This window comes from Sminthopsis crassicaudata, chromosome 3, assembly GCF_048593235.1.
Source record: "Sminthopsis crassicaudata isolate SCR6 chromosome 3, ASM4859323v1, whole genome shotgun sequence".
Classification (NCBI taxonomy): domain Eukaryota; kingdom Metazoa; phylum Chordata; class Mammalia; order Dasyuromorphia; family Dasyuridae; genus Sminthopsis; species Sminthopsis crassicaudata.
In genome coordinates, this window is record NC_133619.1 from 342,440,114 (window position 1) to 342,465,038 (window position 24,925).

Here is a 24,925-nt window from a genome sequence, read left to right on the forward strand (position 1 = left end):
ATTTATATATAGCCCTGCCAATAATGAGCTAGATGACTTCGAACAAATTAATTCAGTATTTACTCAGCATGTATCTTACTTATAAGATTCTTTGTTAAATTCCAAATATAACATGCATATAAAGACAATTCTTATCTTCATTTTTCAAAAATTCTGTCCCTTTTTTCAATCAAGGAAACAATTTTTGATTGGACCTTTTGCTGAGGAATCCTTCAAGAGAGCTAAAGAGAAAATCTGTTCTGCTTCCTATTAAAAGTGAACTTAGGAGAGAAAGGGACTTTTTTCTTTTCCTTTTCATTATTCAATAACATGGTGAAATGTTACATTTTGCCCTGAAATCCTGTATTTCTTTCCTGCTGACCCTAAGGAAGGGTCTATATGTGGAAAAAACATAATATTTCTTAGGAAGCTTTCTTCTGATGTTCTACTCTATAAGCATGAAATGAGAAAACAGCTTGAAAATGTATTTATTTTCTCAAACTTATTGTCTGAAGGTAAGTTTGAGAAATTCTAACATTTAATCTGTCTTATTTGGTAACAACTATCATAATAATTTAAAAATACTTTATAACAACAACAAAAAGTTTTTAATCCACAATGGTCCCAACTCTTACGGTAGAGCAGATAAGTCAAAAAGAATTCAGAAGAAACCAGAAAAGGGGTGGAAAAAGGCTTAAGGCTAGAGAAAAAAATGGAAAAATTTGTGTTCAAGAGAGTTTGAGGGCTTGGGAGCAATCAAAAGAAATATTAAGAGCAGCAAGACAGCTGGAAAAGAGCAAAGTACCAAACCTAAAGACCCAGGACTCTGAAACCAAAAAGTTCCGGTGTCCAATTTATGCTATCAACATTGTACCCAAGGTGATCTGAAGCAATGACCTCAAATAACTTCACTTTTTATCTTATCAGAATTAGGTAGCAAAAATCTAGGGCTAAAATATAAACAAAACAACAAGGGGCAACGGAATCAATCAGTTCTGCTACTACTGCTAATACCCTGGGCAATGGAACACAGCTGGTCTCAGGTAGATTAAGGTTTCTATAGGAAAAAACATTGGGAGTTCCAAATTTAGATACCAGAAAAACATCTTTCACTCTAATTCTCTAATGGGTTCCCATGGCTTGGTGCAAGGACCATGAGGGTCAGACAATAACAAATTGATGCATCTCCTGACAAGTTCAGGATATCCAAAGAAGTAGGAATAGTTTTACTATTATACTTGGTGATTTCATCATGGATGAACTTTCATGGATTTAAGCATCTCTACGCTGATAATTCTCAAATCTATCTATTTTGTTTCAGCTTCACTGCTCAGTTCTAATTTAGTATCTCCAAGTACCTTTCAGAATGTCTTGAAATGGATGTCCAGTAGACACCTTAAACTCAACATGTATAAAATAGAACTCATTAACGTCCATATTATTGTAGGGAACATCACCCTTCCTCAAGCTCACAACCTAAGAATCATCCTAGATTCCTCACTATGTCTCACCACCATGTAACCCACATCCAAATTATTGCCAAGATCTGTGGATTTTACCTCTGCAGTATCTTTTGCATATCCCTTCTTCTCTCTTCTGACACTATTATCCCTTTAGTGTAGGCCCTCATTGATTCATGTCCGGATTACTATGATATCCTGCTGGTGAAACTGACTACCTCAAGTCTCCCCACTTCTCCAATCTATCCATTGTTCAGCGTTTCCACCAGCACTAGTCAGAAGTTAATTTTTAATCAGTTCAAAAAATGTTTATAATTATATAATTTATATATGATAATTATATATACATGTAAATATATATAAAATTATAACTAATAATTTGTAAGTCATTATTTCTTAAACCATATGTATGAAAAACAAAGCAAGGAAAAACTGAATCTTCCTTGTGCATCTGTGTCTCCTATTCTTGTCTAAGTCAGTCGAGTGAAGCTGTGGGGCAGAATTTGTAGTAAAAAGTTTAAGCATTATAACTTTCCAAAGTATAGTTTGTACTGAAAAAACAACAACAACAACAACAAAAACAAAACAAAACAAAACAAAAAAACCCAAATAAACAAACAAAAAAACCATTACACTAGATCACTACCTTCTCTGTAGGCACTCATATTTTACTTTCCATACCCTTAGTCTTCTCAGGCAGGTTAAGGAAAGCATCAAAGGGAGCAGGACAAAAGAAGCCACCTTAGAAATGTTAATTATGAAGAACAATGGAAACACAGGCAATCCTATTAAAAACAGAAAAGGTTCCTACGAAGCAAAATAATCTTCCATAGTGGAGACAGAGGATGAAAAATACCTTCTTTTGAGAGGCAGAATAGTGCAATGGAGTAATACTGAGTTTGGATTTAAGAGAATTTGGGTTCAAGTCCTGAAATTGACTCTTTAACAGTTGTGTAACTGGAGCAAACCACTCAACTTCCCTGAGTTTTAGTATTCTGGATGTATTAAATGAGTACCATACTATTTGCACTATCTACATTTTGTAAGGTTCTTGAGAGGAAAATTATTTATAAAAATCAAAAATAAAGAACTACAACGATGAGATACTATTGTTGCTGTCATCATCTATAAATAAAGTGAAATATTTAATATCTGACAAAATTTCTAAGAACCTTTTCATATCTAAATCCAATTATCTTATTTTTATCATGGTTAGGAAAGAAAAGAGAATAAAGATTCAAAAATTTATTCATTAATAAAGATTGTGCAACTACCTGGAATTTCCATAATAAGTACTATATTTCTCATAGCAACCTCTGAGGAATAAACAAGTCCATAAAGAACCTCAATATTCTCTTTTAAATTTCTGTTTTTTTTTGACACTTGGAATTCTTTAGCAATAATAATCTAAATTAAGTAAAATGTATCTAAAAATTTAGATTCTGATATGAGACAGCTATGAATCTTAAATAGAGACTTTTAATTTAGAATGTCTATATTAAGGGAGTTTGTTTTCCTTGACTGATAATTTTTTAAAAGGATTTTGTTTTTCTTTGATAGAGAGTGAAAAAAAACTGGGACAATTAAAAAAATTCTACACTTAGAAGAATTTAGTTATCAGGATAAATAAATCTTAGAGCTTAATTCTAGGAACTAATTAACAAAATAATTTAGATGCATTTCTGTGCCAGTTACATTTATTTTATAGCTACTCTGTTGCATTCCACCGATATTAATGAAACTTACTCTCTTGCCAGTCCCCCTTCCCACAGGAGGATGGGCTTCAGCAGCCTGACGAATTGTACAAACCATCAGCTCTATAAGAGCACTCTCTTGCCGGTCAGACATTGCTAAAGTGAAAGAAAAAGAATATTATTAGCTGTATTCCAATAATCATATGACAAACAAATGATAATCAGAAAGTTGTATATCATCACTACTGATTATAAACAAAGTTCAGCTAATTTGGTTTTCACTCCTGGGCCCAATAAGTTTTCATGACAACAAAGAATGTCAATAAAAAAAAAAATCCAAATGAGATACTTGATAGTGTACATAACATTCTGTACCTATAGTTTCCTAACATTTTCCTGAAATGTTCAAATTGTACAAACTTAAAAGCTCATAGTTTTCCAAGCTCAAGTCAATTACCATTCAATTAAAATGATTACTTATTTTGAAAAAAATGTTAAACTCATAAATTTTTGTCTAGATATTATCAACATCAAAGTAAAACACTTCTGGACTAACTATAACATATTGATACTTATCAAGGAAAAAGATCTCTCCTTTTCATTTCAGATTTTATTAAATTTATTGGGAATTCATGTTAATTAACCTATATAGTTCTTAAGTGATCAAAATGAAAAAATTATCTCAAGAGTTTTAACAATGAAATAGTAAAAATATTTTCCCATTGAAAGGTTTCCATTACACCAAAACTCCCACTTGCTAGAAAACAAACACAAGTGTAAGCCTTGAACCCTTCCTCTCTTTTCTTTACTATTGTATTAGAATTTAAAGTATGAAAGGGACCTTAGAAATCACTTGGATTAACACAAATTTTATAGATGTAAATATACGTTTCTGTAAATGTCTTCCTATTCTTCAATTAGCACTTGGAAAAGTATTTAAGAAATCCGGAAATTAAGCAGATCTTTTAGAACATGTAATTTAACTTTAACCTAAATAACCATTACTTTGGTTACACAATCTAAAACTAAAATAACTGAATGGTTTTAAAAGATAGCTTCCTAAAGGGCCAAGGACAGGCCAAATAGTCAAAATAATTCTCTTTTCAAGATGGATACAATGAACTGTTAGATAACAAATATCCTATTTTCAGGCACTACCACTATTCCTTAAGTACTTTTTTTAGTTAGTAATTTTCTTCAATATGACTTTTAGCTTCACCATAAACTGTATTCCTGAAAGTCATCAGTGATCTATTAATCAATAAATAAAATTACTTTTGTTCAATTTTAATTACTTAACTCCTTGGTTATAACTGACACTGATGACTATACTGTATCCCAAGTGACAATCTTTTCCTTTTAGTTATGTGATATGCAATTATCTTTGAAAATACCTTTGACTTCCTCCTTCTTCCTGCTCCCTTGACCCCCTCTTTGAAGGTATTCTTTATGGTACAGCAAAAAAGAAGAGGAATGCATGCAGGGATAGATTTAGAACACGGAAGAATTGGTTAACTATTGACACCTACTAGGGGACAGCTAAGTGGCACTAAGTCAGGATGACCGAATTCAAATCTGCTCTCAGACACTTAACACTTTCTAGCTGTGTGGCCTGGGAAAGTCATTTAATCCTAATTGCCTCAGCCAAAAAAAAAATTACTTAATCTCTGAAAGCTATGATTTTTTTCCTCTCTAAAATTAGGGTAATAATATTGGTGGATGATTACCTCAAAGTACTGTTGTGAGACTCAAATGATATAATGCAAGTTAACTACTTCACAAACTTTAAATAAAGTGTGACATAAATATCAGTCATCACTTCAGCCACCTGTACTTCAACATGTTAACTTAAAAAAACTCATCTATTACCATAGCTCCAAATAGGCTTCTATGTAAAAAATGACTTCAAAATCTGTACTCAAGATTGAGCTTTTTAGAAGCTTTTATAATTGTGTATTTCTTACTATATAATGGAGTTTCCTTGAATGTCTCTAGTCAGCTTAAGCTCAACATTTCTAAAATCTAACATTTTTCCAGTTGTAATCCCCTGAACTAGCTTCCTCTCCTGTCATATATATTCACAATATTCTCTCCACTGTCTATATTAAGGACATTTTAAGAATTTTTAGTTAAATATCCCCATAATTAACAAGTCATCAAGCTTTACTAATATTTCCTTCTATCTATGCCTAGACACAAATTCCTTTCACATTAATGCCACCTCAAACCAAGAACAAATTTCCAACTTTTTTCCACTGATATAAAATGTATTTCAAACATGTCTAGGTAGCTCATAACAAACTAATAAAAGAGACCACATGAAATGTAGAAGTCTTTCAAGGATTAGCTAGTACTATAAATAGAAAGAATTTTCTTTAGAACATTAAAGTAGCCAATAACCTTGGAATTCTTTTGGGAGAAAAAGGAAAAGAAAGGAATAAACATATATAAAATGCATACCATGTGAAAGGCATTGTGTCAAGTGCTTTACAAACATTATTTCATTAGAAAAGTAGAATCAGAAGATAAATTAATGGATATTAAGATATTAAAGACAGGCACAAAAAATTTATTTCAAATGACTAATTCTACTTTTAAGTGGTGAGAATATTTTCTAAATATGCTTTCCTCAGCAGACATCAATTTTGTAAGTTCTATGGAGTCATATTCTAAGTCGGGCCTAAACTCAAGACTTCAAAATACTCTTCTCAGCAAACCAATGTATTTATGATTTTTAGCAGAAAAGAATACAAATGACAACTGAGTCTAAATCACAATACACCAACCTAAAATAGGTAGTACTCCTTGGTAAAGAGATGTGCATTAATTAATTTTACTTATTTAAATATTAATGAATTAATTTTATTAACAAGCTTAACATTTTGGAAAGAAACTAAAAGAAACTATAAGAGACAGTAGATAACAATGAATTCTTAAAAAATGGTAGAAACTAATACTATTCTTGAGAATAAGCTGAGTCAATGTTGTATCACGACTTAGTCATAGTATAGCTAAGTTCCCAACTTATAAATGTCCCAAACACATAGGTGGAAGAATTCATTTTTGGACCCCATGTTTCTTTGGTTCCTTCTTTGTTTCTTAATTTGGGAAAAAAGGAATATGACTGACTTAGAAACTTACTTTGTTTTATGCAAATACAGAGAAGAATTGCCATTATTAGGAAAACACTTTAGCTACATTATGAGGCAAATAAATGAGTTTTTGTGTCCTGGTCGAGGAAATGCTTTCTACAAGAAATCCCATTCCCAGTCACAAACAATTAATTTTAAAACAAAAGTTTTAAACTTAGAATTTTTTGTACTAACATTTGTACTATTTTTAACATGTTCAAGATGCCAATATTCAACAGTGCAAGATTAAAAACAAAACAAAACAAAAAAACTATGAATGAAGTCTATGGTGCAATAATCAAAATATTCTCATGTGGTCAGTATTATATTATTTGTTGCCTTCAAACCCAGGCAAACAATATTGCTCTCACTACATTTTTTGGTTTTAAGAAAATGTGATTTTAAAAATGGGAGACTGGGACACAATTTAACTTTTTGTGTGGCTAGAAGTTCTTTGAAAATATCCACACACAAAAAAATGTTAAACAATGAATTGGGACTTAAAAAAAAATATTATTGTTTCAATATCCCAGGAAATAACAAAATTAATTGAATTTTTACAAACAACTAAGAAAGTAAGCTTACTAGATTATTATATGGTATTTTTAAAACTTGTTGAGATGAGGTATAAGTATCAAACTTGGAAACAACTTTGTGATTACTGGGATATGAAGATTCAATTTGTCCTTGTTGCTATCCTTAAGGCCTTGAACTTTGCCCCCTTAATTTTGTAGGAAAAGTAAAGTTCTAGTAAATGGTATTTTTATGTGTAACAATCAAACCACAGTTTCTCAGTTGAAATGCAGAACAAAAAAATTAAAATCCTCTTTACATAAAAAATATTTTATGAACTATGCATTTTATTATAATTTTCAATTCAGAAAAACATTAAAGATATTGCAAATAAAAATTTCAAAATACTATACCTTCTTCTCCTTGGACAGGTTCTTCTAATAACAATTCTGTCATACATTCCCAGTCTTTCAATAGTTCTTGAGAGCTTTCCCACAAACTGTCCACCAGGTAAGCTGCATGTTCATGCAACTAGAAACAACATGTCAAGAATCACTAGAAGTACCTATAATTAATGAGCTACTAATTAACTTGAGATAACAAACACATCAATCACTGTTAGAATGATTTAGATTCAATGATTTTAAGATCAAATATAAAAGCCATTAGATACTACCTCCAAATAAGTAACGATAACTCAGAATGATTCTCTTTAAAAATGAAGCACTTTCCCAAGAATGCTTTTGTACAATAGGTAAGTAATACAATGGCTATACTTCAAAACTTCAATGACTTATAACTTCATTTATATGGGTACCTCCTCTTTGGACATAACTTACAATTTTTGTATTTGGTCTTCAGACCTGTACAGTCTTGTGATGAAACTTGTGGCCAATTTGCTGATGAGATTTTCTGAATGTAACTAGGTAACTGATATAAATATCATTGCTATTATTCCTATTTTCCATGTAAGTAAACTTAGGATCGGAGAATTAATTTTAAGGTGTCACAGCTAATAAGGGTTTAAAACAATGGATAAAAAATAAAGATTTATAATTCCAAACTCAGTTCTCTTTTCAATATACTATTACATACAGCCTTCTTATTAGCCATTGAGCTAGAAAATAGCAAAATAAAATTTTGAAGGCCCATATCTTTTAGGAGGAAACCACTTCCTTAACAATGCTTAAAATAAAACATGCAATAAGCTTCATATTAGCCTGTAAATATCTTTTCTTTTAAATACAATCACCTGAATCATTTGCAATGCCCCTCCACTAAATTTTTTTCGCATTTATGAATTATCTTCAAATTAATTGGTGATTGATGATAAACTTTTACAAGGAACCCAGTTCAGTGTTTCCTAGATGGTTTCCTCTGATAAGCATGCTTTAAGGGTAAATTTATATTGATGTACATCACTTTCAATACCAAAGGTATTTGCTTCTTAATATCTACTTCTCTCACGTATGGCTTCCTGTCTCCTTTATGGACCTGCAGGCTATGCAGGAAGGTGTAATCTATGGTAGAGAATTTAGTTACTTCATTTCTTAGATGCTTTATTGATTTTTTAAAACACTGCTTTATTTTTCATTGACCTATTCCCTATAATAAACCCTCACTGAAAGTAGGAATTTTTTCTACATCTCTGGAGGATTGAATAAAGCCTCTGCTCAATTCACTTGTCAGGAAACATACTATTTCAGAAAGCAGTCCAAAGAGAAAAAAACATGTTATGTCTTACTTATATTAAGCAAAATATTTCCATCTATATAAATCCTGTATTGTTTCAGAAAAGACCCTCAGATCTAGAATTTGGAAACCAATGAAATACAAGTAAATTCTATTCTTTTTTTGCATGGACTCTTAAGTATATACTCCTGAAAGATTTAAAGTCTTTAAGAACAGAAAATCTCTCTCTCCCCTTCATTAATTAATTATTTTGCTTTTTATTGATTAATTGCTCACTATGTGCCAGCTTAGCTAAGTCCTAAGAACATAAATACAACTCAAAGAGAAAATACCTACATTTAGTGAGTTTAAATTCAAATCGAGAAAGAAACACAAAGGGAAATTGGAAAATTGAAGTTCGGTGGGCCAATCCACAGGTGAAGGGAAAACTGAAGTCTAGAGCATTAAGAGGGGAGGTTGGGAGAAAAATAAATAAGGATGAGGGGATCATTTCCTTAATTTATTGTTCTGGCTAGGAGCTCATCAACTGAAGATCTAGTGTTGGAGCCATGTCCAAGGTAAAAAGATTGCTGAGATAGAGGCAGAAAAATCAGGAGGGTCACAGGAGGAGATGGAAGGGACCTCATGTAGTCCAAAATTATCACTCTAAAAATTAGGAAACTGCCCTCCATTCAAAGAACTTATCTTCTCCCATATATTTACTCCTGTTACTTCCTTCTATCTGTGAAGGATACCACCATTCCTCTAATCAAACAGTTTTGTCATCCTAAAGATCATCTTCAACTCTTCCTTTGCTAGATCTTATTAATTTTACTTCTATGTCTCTAAAATCCATCTCTTCCTCTATATTCATACAGGTACCACTTTAGGTCATCATAATCTTTTCCTGCAGCTATATACGTGGTTAAATGGATAGGATTCTGATCGTAAAATCAGGAGGATCTGAGTTGGAATCTTGTCTCAGACGCTTAATACCTGTGTAACTTTGGGCAACTCACTTTTTCTACCTGCCTGTTCCCTCATCTGTAAAATAAAGATAATAATAGTACCTATCTTTCAGGGGTAGTTGTGAGCAAGAGACAGTAGTTGTACTTTGTTTAAAAACAAAGTGCTAAATAAATGCTAGCTACTATTGTTTTAATAGTCTTCTAATTGGTCTCTCAATCATGAGTCCTATACAATAGTATGACACTGATATTCCTAAACCAATTTTATTCAAAAAAGCTTACGGACTGCCCCCTATAAAGAGAAAATATATGCAACATACAGAATTTTCACAATTTGTCACCTCTTTCTAGACTTGATTTTATACTCCTCCACATACATGATAAATTCCAACAAAGACACCCTACTTGATGTTCCATATTCACATTCCATGTTCCCAACTGCTCTTTGCACTGTATCCTACATTCAGAATGTTCTTTGTCCTGTTTTTTGAAGTATATAGCTCAAACTCTGCCTCATAAACAAGGCCTTTCCTGATTTTCCCAAGTGTTTTACTTTGTCCCTGACCTTGAAATTTTGCATTGATATTGTGTGCATGCATGTATATGTACAGAAAGAACCTATTTATTTCTGCACATGCATGCTGTTCATTGACTTTATCAAATGTACATGACTTAGAGGGCTATCTATGAGTTTCTTCAGTGTGTTTCAACGCCTCAAACTCTACATGTCCAAGAGAACTCAATATATTCCCTTCCCAAATCATCTCTTTTCCAACCTTCTCTATTTCTGCCAAAAGTCCATTGATAGTTTTTCTAGTTTGAAATTTTTATAATTTTGGAATTATCTATCCTTAACATCATACTCTGCTTCATTTTACATGCCCACTCACTTTGTACAACTTATCATTTCTATCTTCATAACATTCTTATAATAAATCTATTCTCTCTAATTAGCTCCCATCTTAGCTCAAACCAGAATCTCCTTTTATCTAGTTTACTAAAAGTGCCTCTTAATTTGTCCCCTATCTCAAATTTCTCACCACTTTTTAAGAACTGATAGTTTTTAAGATTTATACCTCTAGTACATAGCAGTGTCTAACATATAGTAGGCATTCAAATGCTTGTTGATGGGTAGTATTTAAACGCTATAAAATGTGCATTATATTCAGTGAAAATTCTACGAAATCCAGTCAAAGTTATGTTCAGCTGCTATCATGCCCCTCATATTTAAACTTCTTGAATCAGTAATTTACATCTCTAGTAATTCACTGTCCCTCTGTCTTGAAACTAACCTATTTCTGTGAAACTGTTTTCTTTAAAGTCAATCATAGCTTTCCAATGACCCAATTTTCTTCCAGTTTCTACTCTTGTAGATCTGCTAAATGACAATGTTGAACATTCTCCATAAGCTCCCTTTAAAATGTTCCTTCTGTAAGCTCCAAAATAATAAATTTTTGAGGGGAAGGCTCTGATTTTTTTTTTCAGATCATTCTATTTCTTTATCCTGGATATTTTTTTGTGAGCTCACAGCCTTCAGAAAACCTTCAATTCAATAATCATCCAGTATATAAAACTCAACCTCTAAAAAAAGATAATTACTTTTTCCCTAAAAAGTCAATTATTCTTTATTAAAAATAATTTAACAAAATCTTACATTTAAAGATTGAGAAAATATGGCACTGATTAATTATATATAAATCAATAGCACAAAATAATGAATTTTTAGACTGAGGTAAAATGTGATATTGCAGTTTTATTTTACTAGCTATTATTCCTATTTAGGTAAATTTAGTTTTAGGAACTACAAATGTAGAGGCATGTTAAGGGACAGGTTAATTCTCTGAGAGTCTCCACAACTGTGAATTATAATATATGAAGGAGTTGCAAGGCAGCTTTATCAGGTGTTGTGGACTGGGAATGAGATAAATTGTAGGGAGGGAAGAAAAGGGAGGTTAGAACACAATGGCTTCTCAGTCAGAGAACAGCAACTGTTTCTCGGTCTCCTATCATCCTCACATGAGAAGATCCATTCTGCAGGTCTGGGTTGGATCTCCAGCAGCCACAGTCAGGTGGCTCCCAGTAGCACAACAGAGATAGGATTTATAGTCATGGAAAAAAATTCTTCCAGGAGAGGACAGACAACATTAGAATCTCTCATTATGTATACTACTTTTAATGTATAATAATAAATCACAGAATTGTAGAGCCTGAAGAGACCCAGAAAACATCAATTCCAACTCTCATTTTATACATAAGGAAACAAAAACGGAAAGAAACAATGACTTGCATATAATCCCATGGTAAATTGGGGGCCAATCCATAGGTTAGGCCAAATAATGATTTTCTGTACCCCAAAGTCACTGAATTGAGGCTATTTGGATGTTCATTCTATATAAATGTGTCCCAATATTTGAAAAGGAAATAACTAAAGACTAAATAAACTCCCAATGAAGACCATCTCTCAGTAACAATTTATTCTATGGCAAGGAATGCCTATAATTTCAATAGCACAAAAATACAAAATAAGAAATGGAAGTAACAAAATTGCTGTGTCGGTATAACAAAATTCAGAAGAGAAGATGGATCATGTACTTTTTTTGCAAAGGTAGAGGAGAATGGATGTTGAATTCAGTGATATATTGAATAAATTTTTTCCTTTCTCTTTTTCATCACAAAAAAAACGACTCTTTGCATGAAGACAACATGAAAACAAAAAAAAAATCAATAAAGATAAATGCTTTATGAAATGAAACATGGAGGCAGAAAAAGGACTCCCTCCTGTCCTTAAAATATCTGGACAGAAGGAATAAATAAAGGAAACAGATAAATCAGATCTTATCTATTTAGACCCATATCATAATTTTATCCATTGAAAGATAAAGAAAAAAAGAGGAATTTGTGTTTCAGAGTTGTCTCAATAAGGAATTGTCTGTTAGCATAGAAAATTACAAGAACTTTGGGGGAAGTGAAAGCTCCATTTAAAAAAATTAAATAATATCCATTTTTTCTTCTTCAACCCCATTGTACTCTTCCCTCCTCCATTATAGACCAAAAAAACCAAACAAACAAAAAAAACAAAGCATTACACACAGTCAATGAAAATAAATTTCCACAATTGCAGTATCCAAAAGAATATGCATTCTGAAATCTTTATCAGGAATAAGTAGTATATTACATCATTAAATCTCTGTAACCTGTGTTATTATGCTGATGTGAATTTTTAGCATAATATCCTACCACATTTATATACCATAACTTGTTCATTTTCCAACTTATGAGATTCACTTAGATTCCCACTTTTTGTACAAAAGAGCTAGATATATTTTTGTACATCCTCAGAGCTTGCTTTACTTAGGGCCAATCTTTTCCTTAAATTACTCTGCTTCTGATTTCTTCTGTTTCCCTTTTCCTTCCTATTTTTCTGTCCATTTAAAGAATTTCAATATATCTGTAGTGTATATCCTTCTTTTGTTTGACCAGTATGTAATCTTCATCCACCCCCCTCTTCTTCTTCCTTATTTATGAAGATGTCAACATATGTATAGTATGATTTCTCCCTGATTTTTCTTTCTTCATATTTCCCTTTCCTTGTCTTTCCATTCTTTTCTTTAGATCACCAAGGTATATACAAAACCACTCTGAGGGCCTGTTTAAATTGGATTGCCCTGGATGAGAGTGTAGTGTTCAAAGAAGATATATATATATATATATATATATATATATATATATATATAAAATCTCTCTAAATTTGAGTGTAAACAATTTATTCTTTAGTTCTTTATCCTTGTTCATATTTCTCTTGTTATAATGCTTTCAACTTTAGCTGTTCTAGTCTTTTCATCAGAAATACTTGGGAATCACAAAAGGCCCGTTCCTCATCCTGTTGCATTCCCCGTTTTGTAACACTATACCAAGTTTTGGTAAGTTATATTGATTGTAAGCTAGTTATCTTTTAACTTAGAAACAATGTATTCCAGGTTCTGTATTCCTTTACAATAATGGCTGTTAAGTTGCATATGATCCTTACTATACTGTATATGATGTTTGGCATTTGAATTCCTTATCATTCTGCTATCGATATTGTTTTCTTTGAACCAGAGGCTCTATATTTTGGTTATGATGTTCCTCAGACTATTCATTCTAAGAAGTAACTGGTAGATTCTATTTTCACATTGTTCTCTGGGTCTAAGGTCTGAGCAGTTTTATTTTAAGATTCTTAAAGTAGGGTGTATAGGTTCTTGTTTTGACCACGATACTCAGATATTCCAATAATTATAAAATTTTTTCTTCTTAGTCCGTTTTCTAGTTCTTTTTACTATGAGATTCCTGCCCCCTTCCCTGCTCACGACTTTTACTTTGTTAAAAAATATCTTAAGTCTCTGACAGAATTATCACCTCATGAAATCATTGGTTTCTATGTGATCCATTCTAATTTTCAGAGTTTTATTGCTTGGGCAAGGTTTTGTTTCTTCTGTGGCAAATTATTCATTACCTAGCCAATTTGTTTCTCCCATTTCCACATTTTGGACTTGATGTTAGGGCTAGGCTCTGCCACAATTCTGGAGGAAAGGTCTGGGTTGGTCCTTCCAGGTTCTCAGTGATGGACAGGGAAACAGGTTGCCTTTCAATACTAGCAAAGTAGTCTGATCCAAAGCTAAGTCAGAATTCTGTAACTTTCTGACCTGGTTTTGGATCTGTATAAAAAGAGACTGTCCTTATCAGTTTACGATTTATTGATTCAATGGCAGAATTTTTGCCTTGCCTTTGGTCTGGGATTCTGACCTTAGTTATTCCTCTGCAGATAAAATTAAGACACTGGAATTGAAAACCTGCATTTTGCATAGCCTAAACTATACTATTACTGCTACAGCTGGCTTTTGAACTTCCTTCTTGGTATATTGTCCAGAGACCTGCCTACCTGAGAATGTCATTGACAAAACTGTGTACAAGTTCTCTTTTTACTCTACCTTGGATCTATGGCACAATAGGCAAAGCTATCAGTTAGCACTTGCTTAGTATGCTTCTGTTTGGGTCTGATATCTCCATTTTGCTGGTGCACAGACTTTTTCTTGATGTATGATATGTTTCTGTAATGATCAATTCAGAAAGACCTACGGACACCCAAGTTATTTTCTTTCATTTCTTCCCCACTCCCCAATTAGATTTTATGTTATACCCTATCCTATGTGGACTTATTGCGGTAGAAATTTTTCATGTGAGAAAACTAATTGTAGGTGATGTTTTTTATTGTTCCTTCTCCCTCACTCTCCCAATCTGAGAGATCTTAAGTTTAAAGTTCTTTAAATTTTCTTCATATTTCTGTTCAATCAGTATTGAAAAATTGATATTAGATAATAGTTGATTCACAGCAAACAAAACAAGTGGGTAAGCTGTGGTCTTTGTTTTCTTGGTGGAGAAGCTGGAAAACTTAAATCTTGATTTTAGGTTATTTTGTAGGCTGGGCTTACAAACTCCTAATCCTGAACTCTAATCTTCACTCGAAGATTATACGAAAAACTTCTTATTCAGAATCATCTCTTTTTATGAACATGAAGCAGTGATTTTACTTAACAAGATTCATGTACTGTAAAGAGCTAGAACTGAGCAATGCACTTGGATAATGAAGCATGTGGGACTAATTGCCAATTGGGCAGTTCCCTATTAACTTGTTTGAAGGTTGACCCTCTCCAGCTGTTCTGTGCTGACTTGATTGGTGGGACAAAGAGGGGGGAGTGACATGTGTGGGAGGAGTAGAAGGAGGAAGAGGAAGTGAGAAGCAGAAGCTGACTCAGTCTCTCTAGGTGTTTGAAGGAGGAAGGTGTGTGTGTGAGGTTGCTAGGCCTAAGCCCCTGACCTTGACCGTAAAAGATCAAGAATAAAGACGTTTAGTGATCCTGACTCCAGCTGATTTCTGGGAAGACAGAGTTCCAGCAATGTACTTAATTAATATCAACATCATTTATAGCTTTAAAAAAAAATCAATAGCACAGGGAATTTTAAATATCAAAACTTGATATTAAATTTAGACTTTAAGGAAAGCTATCTCATATTAGTCCTCTTTGTGAGCCTACTGGATAATTAGGTGGCACAGTAGATAGAGTGCTGAGTCTGAAGTCTGAAGACTGTATCTTCCTGGGTTCAAGTTTGTCCTCAGATACTTACTAGCTTTGTGAACTTGCAAGTCAATTAAGCCTGTTTACCTCATCTGTAACAACAAAATATAGGAACAGAACAACAAAAATATAACTCAAACTCAAGGAAAGGGTCTCTTATCACAAAAGATTAAAATGCACTTGTCTAATTTATAATTAAACAAACTATATTTAGCTGGCCTCACATGTCCAATCTTTCTGCCATCCATTTTGGACCTTGTGGAGTATTCCTTTCCCTTCCCCCTACAGTTTTCCAACTAAGAAAGCTCTAACTTGTCTTCAAAAAAGAGTGGAGTAATTAAATGCCCTAAGGCTCCATTCAATCTCCCAGGATCCCATTTTGATCCCAGAATCAAAATACCCCTTTTGTTGTCTCCTTACATTAGAATGTAGGCTCTCCAATATTAGGGATTATTTTGCTTTTGTATTTGTATTTCTTTTCATTCCTTCATTCACCAAAAGATCCCGCAAATATAACTAGCTTTAACTTTTGATATCAAGGTGGTGAATCCCATGAAATTATTCAAAAGAATATTATCTTTTTTTTTTCAAAAGAATATTACCTAACTCTGCAACAAACCATATTTACTTTCTGCCAAGCTGATGCTGCATTAGATTTAAAATATTTTATAGATAGTACACAACAGAAGAAAGTATCTTCTATCTGGAGCCAAAGTTTAAATTCTGTCTCTGTCCTTTATTATTTTTGGACAAATAAAATACCTTAGTTTCATTATCTGTAACATGAAAATGGGAATTCTAAAGTTCCTTCAGGCTCCAAATCTAAGATCCAATGATCACTTATGAATTCTATGGTCATCAAATTGTTAGATAAACTTACTTGAAAAAACATTTAGTTTCAATGGAGTGTGATTTTAGTTTTTATAATTCTGGAATTTAAATACAACATTCCTTGGAATTTTCATTTTGGGGTCTCTTTCAGCAGCAATCAATAGATTCTTTCAATGACTATTTTACCCTCTGGTTCTAGGATATCAGGGTAGTTTTTCTTGATGATTTCTTGAAAGATGTTGCATAGAGTCTCCTCCCTTCCCCCCCAACCTTGGTTTTCAGGTAGTCCAATTCTTAGATTTTCTCTCCTGGATTTATTTTCCAGGTCAGGTTTTTCGCCCACCCCCAGGGAGGTATTTTATGCTTTATTCTATTTTTCACTTTTTGGATTTTGTTTGGCTGATTTTTGATTTCTCATTGAATCACTCATTTCTATTTGTCCAATTTTTAAGTTTTAGTAAGTTATTTTCTTCAGTTACTTTTTAAAAAGTTCATTTTGCATTTGTTTAATTGTACTTTTAAAGGAGTTGTTTTGTTAAGTATATTTTTTTCTTAATTTTGCAAAATCAACTTTTTAAAAGGAGCCGTTTTCACATATATTTATATTCCTCTCTCCCCCCCCCCATTTCCTCAAATTTATTTTTTAAAGAATTGCTTCTTTTGGCTAAGAGCCTCCTACTAGATTCCCTGTGCTGCATCTGTGCTGGTCTGTGTTCCCCCCTTGCCTAAATGAGACAGACATTTCTTGAAGTCCTTCCATATTATTTTAAGCTGAAAAATTATTACACTTTGAATGTTTCTGGGTTCTGTTACTCCAAATCTGTTCAGAAGCTTGAACTAAGTTTCTGAAGGAAGCTGTGGAGAACTCAGGCAATGTCCTCTATACTTTCTGCCATCTTGGTTCTGCCCCCCATCCCCTCATTCCCGTCTTCTTATTCTACTTAGTAGAATGCTTGTCAATGAACAGCAGTACATAACTACATTTAGGGAACCATATGAAGTTGTGATTCCATGCTTAAAAAATGTTAATAATTTCTTCATTTGATTTATCTGGTACCAGTTGCAAGCGATATTAGAAACCATATAGTTTACCCTTCTATATTTTAAGGAGATGAAAGGGGTAAGGCTCAGAGAAGTAAGTTTGTATCAGATGCAAATACTTGAACTCAGGTCTTGTGTCTTCAAGGATGATTCCTTATAGTGCCTCTTTATGAATTAAAAAATTGCTAATAATTGGTATTTTGTGTTGTCATGATTTTTATGTCTGTTACATAACAGGATGAAGTTGTTAAATGTTGTATATTTAATGAAGAGAGAAGAAATAAGATGAAAAACACACACTGAACCAGTTTATAAGAAGGTCAGTATTTATATATCCATGAAAAAAAAGAGAAGGCTTAGAAGACTTCTTTTGGCCAGGCAGGACTCCATGATTAACTTTACAAAATAAGATTTTTCTAGATGCTACATAAAATTCTTTGAATTCTAGTGATTAAGAAAAGGCACAAAGAAGAGGAGGGAAGTGACAAGTGACGTATTAAACACCTATTATATGCTAAGTACTTTATCTTATTTGTTATAATAACCTTGGAAAGCAGGTGCTATTATTATTATTATTCCTATTTTATACTTGAAGAAACTGAGGCAGATAGAAGTAAAGTGACTAACTCAGAAATACCCAGCTCGGAAGTACCTGAGGCTATATTTGAATTCAGAGTATAAGGAGGGAAAAAAGAACCAATCTTTTTTTCAAGTTTGAAATAATATAGTTCTTTGATTAAAATGACAAGCCAAAATTTAAATACCTCCTAAGGTATGAGAAACAGTATAAATAAAGAGGTTTTAACGTTCTCTCTTCCCAGGAGCCAGTCACAGATACTTATAGAGAAAGTTTACATGATAAAAAGGTACAAAGCTATTATCTGAGCACTCAGTTTACATTCATTGGATTTTAATATTTTCCATATGGGACTTGCATCTATTTCTCCTTTCGATTTAAAAACAAATATAGGAAGTTGTTTTCATTATAACATTACACTTCTCTCTGTCTTAATTATTTTCGGTTTTGGAATATGCTTGATTTCAAACTGATCTAATTGGCAAATATAACAAGAGAGGAAAAATTTATATGTGGAGGGGTTGTAGAAAAAATATATCTCTTAAGGCATAACCTATGATGCCACAAAATGTTTATCACCTTTTATTGTCAAGATGGAGGGAAAGAGAAGAATGATCATTCTTCCTGTTTTAGTTCCTTCTCATTGAGAATCACAAGATTTCAAAGCTGGAAGTGATACAAAAGAATAATAACAATAATGACATTTGAGAGTCACATAGGTAAAAATTGTCTGATATGAAATTTGAATCAAGATCTTCCAAATTCGTATGTCCAGTGTTCTCAAATTCTGAAGTCTAACTTATGTCTGAACAAGAACCCAATAAAAGCCTTTTCAACAAATGGTCATCCACTGATGGTTCAGAAATTTTGCTTTACATCAAATTTACATCTGCCTCTATGTCATCAAGTTCAGTTTCTTTATTTGAAAGCAGCCTGCTGAGGGTCAAACAGTAAGTGACAAAGCATAATTCAAACCACAGTCACAAATTCAATTCTTGTTGTCTAATTATTGCACCAAAAACCATCCTTCTATTGTATCTCTCCTTTATTGTTTATGCCTTTTTTGTGAACTAGGGTTATAGGTTTATGACAGAGAATGTAATAACTCCAACTAAGCTCTAAAAACACGGGAATTTATTTGAAATTTCTGGGAATTTACAAATCTAAAGGAAGACATGGAGCAGTGAGCTATAGGCACAGGAGCTACCTTTTCCTTTTCTTGAGTTACAATGCTCAAGCTTTAAATATGGAATGTTAGCAGAAGTATAAAAAGCAAAGACAACCTTAAAATAATTTAAGTTAGAGTGGAAAGAGCACTGGGTTTGGAATCTGGAAGACTCTGCCTTTGATTTCAAATCTGGCCTTAGACATTTACCAGCTGTATGGCCCTGGGTAAGATACTTAACCTCGTTTGCTTCCTCACGTGTAAAATGAAGTTGGAGAAAGAAATGGCAAACCACTCCCACATCTTTGCCAAGAAAACCTCAAATAAGATTATGAAGAGTCAGACAAGATAGACACCACAAACACTGATTCACTCAGTTTTACTCAAAGTATCTACCCCTACCCAAACACAAATATTTTTGTACATAAACAATACCTTATACATATATTACTACAATTCTTTGCTTAAATCTTTTCCTATTGTAAATAGTGCCTCTTAGAAACAGAAAGGGATAAAGAAAAAGACAATTACTGGAAGTTTGAGATGTCACTTAATTTTAATTATCATTGATTGCTGTGTATTATTAAATTAGAAACTCAAAGATTTATTTAATAAATGTTTTTAAGAATAGCAAATGAGGTATGTGCACCATTACTTACATCCCCATTTCTTAGTGGAAAAAAGAAAAGGAGAAATCACATGAATAAATATAGCAATACCTATCAATGTGATGAAAATTAACTTTTTCTACTTGGCCAAGTTCTCCTCAGCCATTCTGCCTTCAATCAGAGAAGCCTGATCGACTCATGTGAGTTAGCTTCTCCTTATGGGGTAACTAAGTGATGCCAAATTACTCATTTAAAGATGTATTAACCATATATCTGTCAGTATTCAATTAAACAACATCTTATGCAAAAAAAAAAAAAAAAAAAGTGCCATTTTTGGTGGGATTTTGTTTGTTCCTATCGTTTATAACAATATATTAGAATTGATAAACATTTTAAGATAATAGGGATTTTTTTTAAAAGAAAACATGCTTTAGATTGTAAAGATTAGGGATAACAATAAAATATACTGTAGCTATTATCCTACAATATATCCTAAGATACTTTTTACCTGTTCAGAAAACAGTTGTGATCCAGGAAATTTAAAAGGCTCTGAACAGTCAAGTGCCACTAAGTCCAGGCCTTAAAAGTCATGCTATTTTAGATAGACTCTCATATTTACTTTTAATGTGTCCACAATCCTAACAAAGTTGACTAAAAGTTTTCTAACCATAGAACTAGAAATAGCCAAGTAGGAGAAGGGAAAGAGATAATTTTAGGCAAGAATAGTAATAGCATTAAAAAAATTTTATGACAGAGTGGTATCAATAGAGAGAAATTGTAACAGAGACAAAAAATGTATAAGGACCTAATATATAGAAAAAAATTAGTCTTCAATATTGAAGTTTAAATTATGCTTAGTTTACACTATATATGAAAGCAGGAATGTAAAAAAAAAATTCATGCCACAGTTAAATAAAAGTTTGAATACATAAAGGGTTAAGATTTTCAGATAGCCAGAAAATGTAGCTATCTATTCACAAAAGTATATAGATAGCGGAGGCATTTTTACCTCTCTGTAACCTGGGTGTTTTTCTCCTAAGTATCATCAGTACAGAAGATAGGAAAATATAAAGATAAATAAAAGCACATTCACTCTTTTGTACTAAATACACTGTTTTGTATAGTCCCCTCCCTCCTAAATTACTTACCAATCAATGAAGTTCTTTGAATATACTGCCTCCACAGATTCACTCTTGAAACTGCAAATCATGTTGCCTGGATCCTGGAATTGTTAAAAAGCAGTTATCCTAAGAAGGTGTGGTGAGCCTCAATGCATGAGCAGATCAGTGCAGAAATTGGAGAAGTTTGTTGCCCTATCTCTTTAATTTCTTATATGTATGTGCAAAATAGAGTCCCTGAAAAGGAGGGGAGAGAGGAAATTTGAAGATGAAACCATGGAGGCAATATATATTCAAAGAACTCTAATTCTAAGTAATCTAATTTTCTCCTTCCTGAAACTTTCCACTGAGCCCCATTCTTGGTAATTCACTAATGACAATATCTCACCAAACAAAGATTAATGTCAAAATAATAAAGACAAATTTAGATTACAATACTGAATAAACACAGAATTCTATTTATCTTTTCTAGAAATGTAATCCACTAAACCTTTTATTGCTATCAGTTGTAGAAACCACTATGGAAAATGCTTTTGGTCTCACAACTTCCCAAACAAGTTCAAAGATAATAAAATAATTTCTCATCACCTGAGAAAAGTTAGAAAGATACTGTGATAATTCCACATGCTTATTTCCTACAATTAGTGAAAAAAATCATACAACTGCCAGGGCAATGAAGACTTTAGTCAATATTAGAACCTTATGATGCCAGTGATTACTGGTACAGTAGCTGGAGAGCTGGTCATTTAGCCTAAAAGATTTAGGTTGAAATACCACCTCTAACATAATATGGATTTTGTGCCTTTGTGCAAGGAAGGCATTTATTCTCTCAGGGCTCTAAAAGCAACTCTGTAATAATTTAAGTAGCAAGAAAGATGTCCATCTACATTATTAGAAGAAATTTCCTCATCAAGGAATTCCTAGTCAGATCTATCCTTAAGACAAGGATGAAATCAAGATAGTCCAATATGATGAGTATGGGGGAAGGTTATAAAAAAACAAAACAAAACAAAACAAAACAAATCCCTACAACAACAATCTATTTGAAAGGTTAGCCCAATAATCAAACACTAATGTGATTACAGTTTAAAAATATTTATAAGAAGAAGGAATAATTGAAGTTCCTAAAAGCAGATTATGGTGCTATTGTGTTATAAATATTCCAAAGCTACAGCAACTATAAACTAGATATCCTTGAATGAGCTGAAAGTGCTTATTTATTGGACTAAAAAGAATTATTGGCTAATAAAATGCCATAGTAGTTGAAACCAAAAGGAAATCCTATCATGATATTTCACATTCCCATGAACAAGTCTAAAACTTCATTTGGTCACCTATGACATTAATAAAAAAGCCAGAAAGACTAGATGCAGTTGTAGTTTATTTTAACTATTTTTGCAAAGCTGTATTTACATAACATTTTTTATAACTAGGATATAATATTCTAATCTATTTATATTAAAGTTTATGCCAATATATCTTCATTTCTATTGCTCTTAATTAAGCTTCAAAATGAATTTAATTCTCTCTCAAAAAGTTAAATGACCTATAAACAAGCACAAATACTTGTAAATTATTCTGTTTAAAATAGCCCTAAAAGATATTATTTTGTAAAGTCAAAAAACAACGAAACCCAAACACACACACACACACACACACACACACACACACACACACACACACACACACACACACACACACACAAATTCAAAATAACTGTATAATATGAGTAATCAAAGCTTCATTTATACATGCGAAAGTTTCTGACTGCATGAATTTACCTTTTGTTTCTTAAAATGAGATTCACCTTTACTAATTTATGCATTCAACAAATATTCTTCCTTCTTCATGTTTAGCCATTCATTCACAGTCATTAAACATTTATTAAACACTAACTACGTACAAAGACATTGTGATAAGCCCTGGGATACCAAAAAAAAAAAAGAGGGAGACAAAGACAGCCAGTACCAGTCCTCAATGAATTCACAATCTAATGAGGGAGAAAACAAGCAAACAAATATTTACAAACAAGTTACAAAATAAACAGGAATTAATTAGTAGAAGGTGAAGTAAGGCCTCCTGTAGCTAGGATTTGATGGAGGACTTGAAGCCAGCAGGCCAGTATGAGAAGGGAGAACATTTCAGAAGAGAGCTAGAGAAAATGCCAGAGATGGAAGAAGCAAGTCACAGGATTGTAAAGGATGTGGTATTAAGTTAGGTGCAAGAAGACTGGAAAGGAAAGAAGAGGTTAAGCTGGGAAAGACTTTGAAGGCCAAATACAAGACCTTATTTTGATTCCTGAAATAACAAGAGTTTCTAGAGTTTAATAAGTCAGACTTAGACTTCAGAAAAATCACTTTGGCAGCTAAATTGAGGATGGACTGATATGGGGAGACTTGAGGAAGGTAGACTCACTAACAGACTATTGAAATAGAATATAAATATGAGGTGATGAAAGCTAGCACTTAGAATGGTAGCAATATCCCCTGTGACTTATTAAATGTTCTACAGTCACTGTCAAAAAAGAGAATTTAGACTGACCCTCTATCTACTATACCACATGGTTTCTGCCATGAATAAAACACTCATTATTTGTGGGGCAGTGAAAGAATACTGATTCTCAAATCAGAAGACCTAGATTCAAATCTTAATTCTGATGCTCAATAATTGTGTGATCTTAAATAAATCATTTACCTCTAGGGCTTAGTTTCATAAACTATAATAAAGTGGACTGACTGGCCTAAATTTTTTTGTTTCGTTATTTACTCTAGATGGTTGATCTAGATAAAACTTTAATTTGATTATTAACAATTTTAGATTCCAGTAATATTGCATTTCAGATTCCCAAATACCAAAGTGACTCCATATTTGACATGGAATAACCCTTCTTATTACCAAAATACTTTCCAACTGAATAAAGAAAAAACAAAGAAAAAAGCAAAAAACAAACAAAAAAAAACCTGCTCATGCCTTACAAACAGCCGATTTTGGAGGATAGTTTTAACAATTTGCTGTTTCCTATAAGGTAAATTCCTATTTGTTATATTCATTAACAGTACAATTAAGCCCACTGTACAAAAGACATTTAATTTACAAAGCTTTGAGGGACTTGTTTGCCATAGTTTTACATTTTAGGAAGCTCTAGTCTGAGTCAACCAAAATTGAGAAGTAGAAAATCAGTACATTCTAAAGACTTACGGCTTTTGGAAATTTCTTTCTCCCAAAATAAACCCTTTAGAATAAGACAATGTTGAATCACAATTTTTGAAGAGCAAAGTTGGAACTGAGAAAGTCAAATGAAATAATGATGTGGTTGAACTGCTGCCAATGGAAAAATAGAAATTTCAAGAGAAATCAGTCCAAAGAAAAGACTAGTTAGGAAATTATTCAGTTGTGGAAATAAGTACTGGTTCCCAAGTCTATTTTATAGGAGGAATTATTCAGAAGTCTAAGAATATTTACTTCATATTTTTCTTTCCTTCTGTTGTGTTTTCACTAACTCTCCTTCCATAAAACCTTTTGCATCTATTGCCTTTTATTTCCACTCACATAACCCTTGATCCCTTCAGATTTATTATCACCTTTTGCCTCGATTTCTGAAATAGCCTCCCATTCACCAATCTGTGCCTATTTTCTCCTTTCCTGACACAAAGTAGTAAATAAACATTCTTAAACCATCCTACTTTGCCTTCTTAAGATTCTCAGATGGCTCCCTTTAGTCTCTAGAGTAAAATGTAAACTCCTCACACTGGTGTTTAACTTCATACACATTTTGTCTCCAGTTTGTCTTTTCAAATTTATTGCATGTTGTTCTTCACAGATTGACTTCCTGCCAAAATGACCTACTTGCTATTCTCCATACACAACATGCTATATGCCACCAGTACAGGCTACTTCACATATATGCCATATACTCCTTGCTAGATTCCCATTCTTATACCTTTTTCAAGATTCTTATCAAGCACTACTTCTTACAAGAGGTCTTTCCTGGTCCAGCTAGTTAATAGTGTCCCATTTTTCTTTGTATTTACTTCCATTATAATTCAGGTGTTTGTA

General features: G+C 32.7%; 1 protein-coding gene across 3 annotated transcripts in view; it reads right to left on the reverse strand.

Annotated features, from left to right (window-relative positions):
- Window positions 1-24,925, reverse strand: part of STAG1 (STAG1 cohesin complex component) — a 318,115-nt gene that overhangs the window by 65,123 nt on the left and 228,067 nt on the right. For all 3 annotated transcript variants that reach the window (XM_074301602.1, XM_074301601.1, XM_074301603.1), the window contains 2 exons: window positions 7,191-7,308; window positions 3,186-3,289 (listed from right to left, as the gene is read on the reverse strand). In XM_074301602.1, the coding sequence (XP_074157703.1) occupies window positions 3,186-3,289; window positions 7,191-7,308 (222 nt within the window). The remainder of the gene's footprint in view (window positions 1-3,185; window positions 3,290-7,190; window positions 7,309-24,925) is intronic.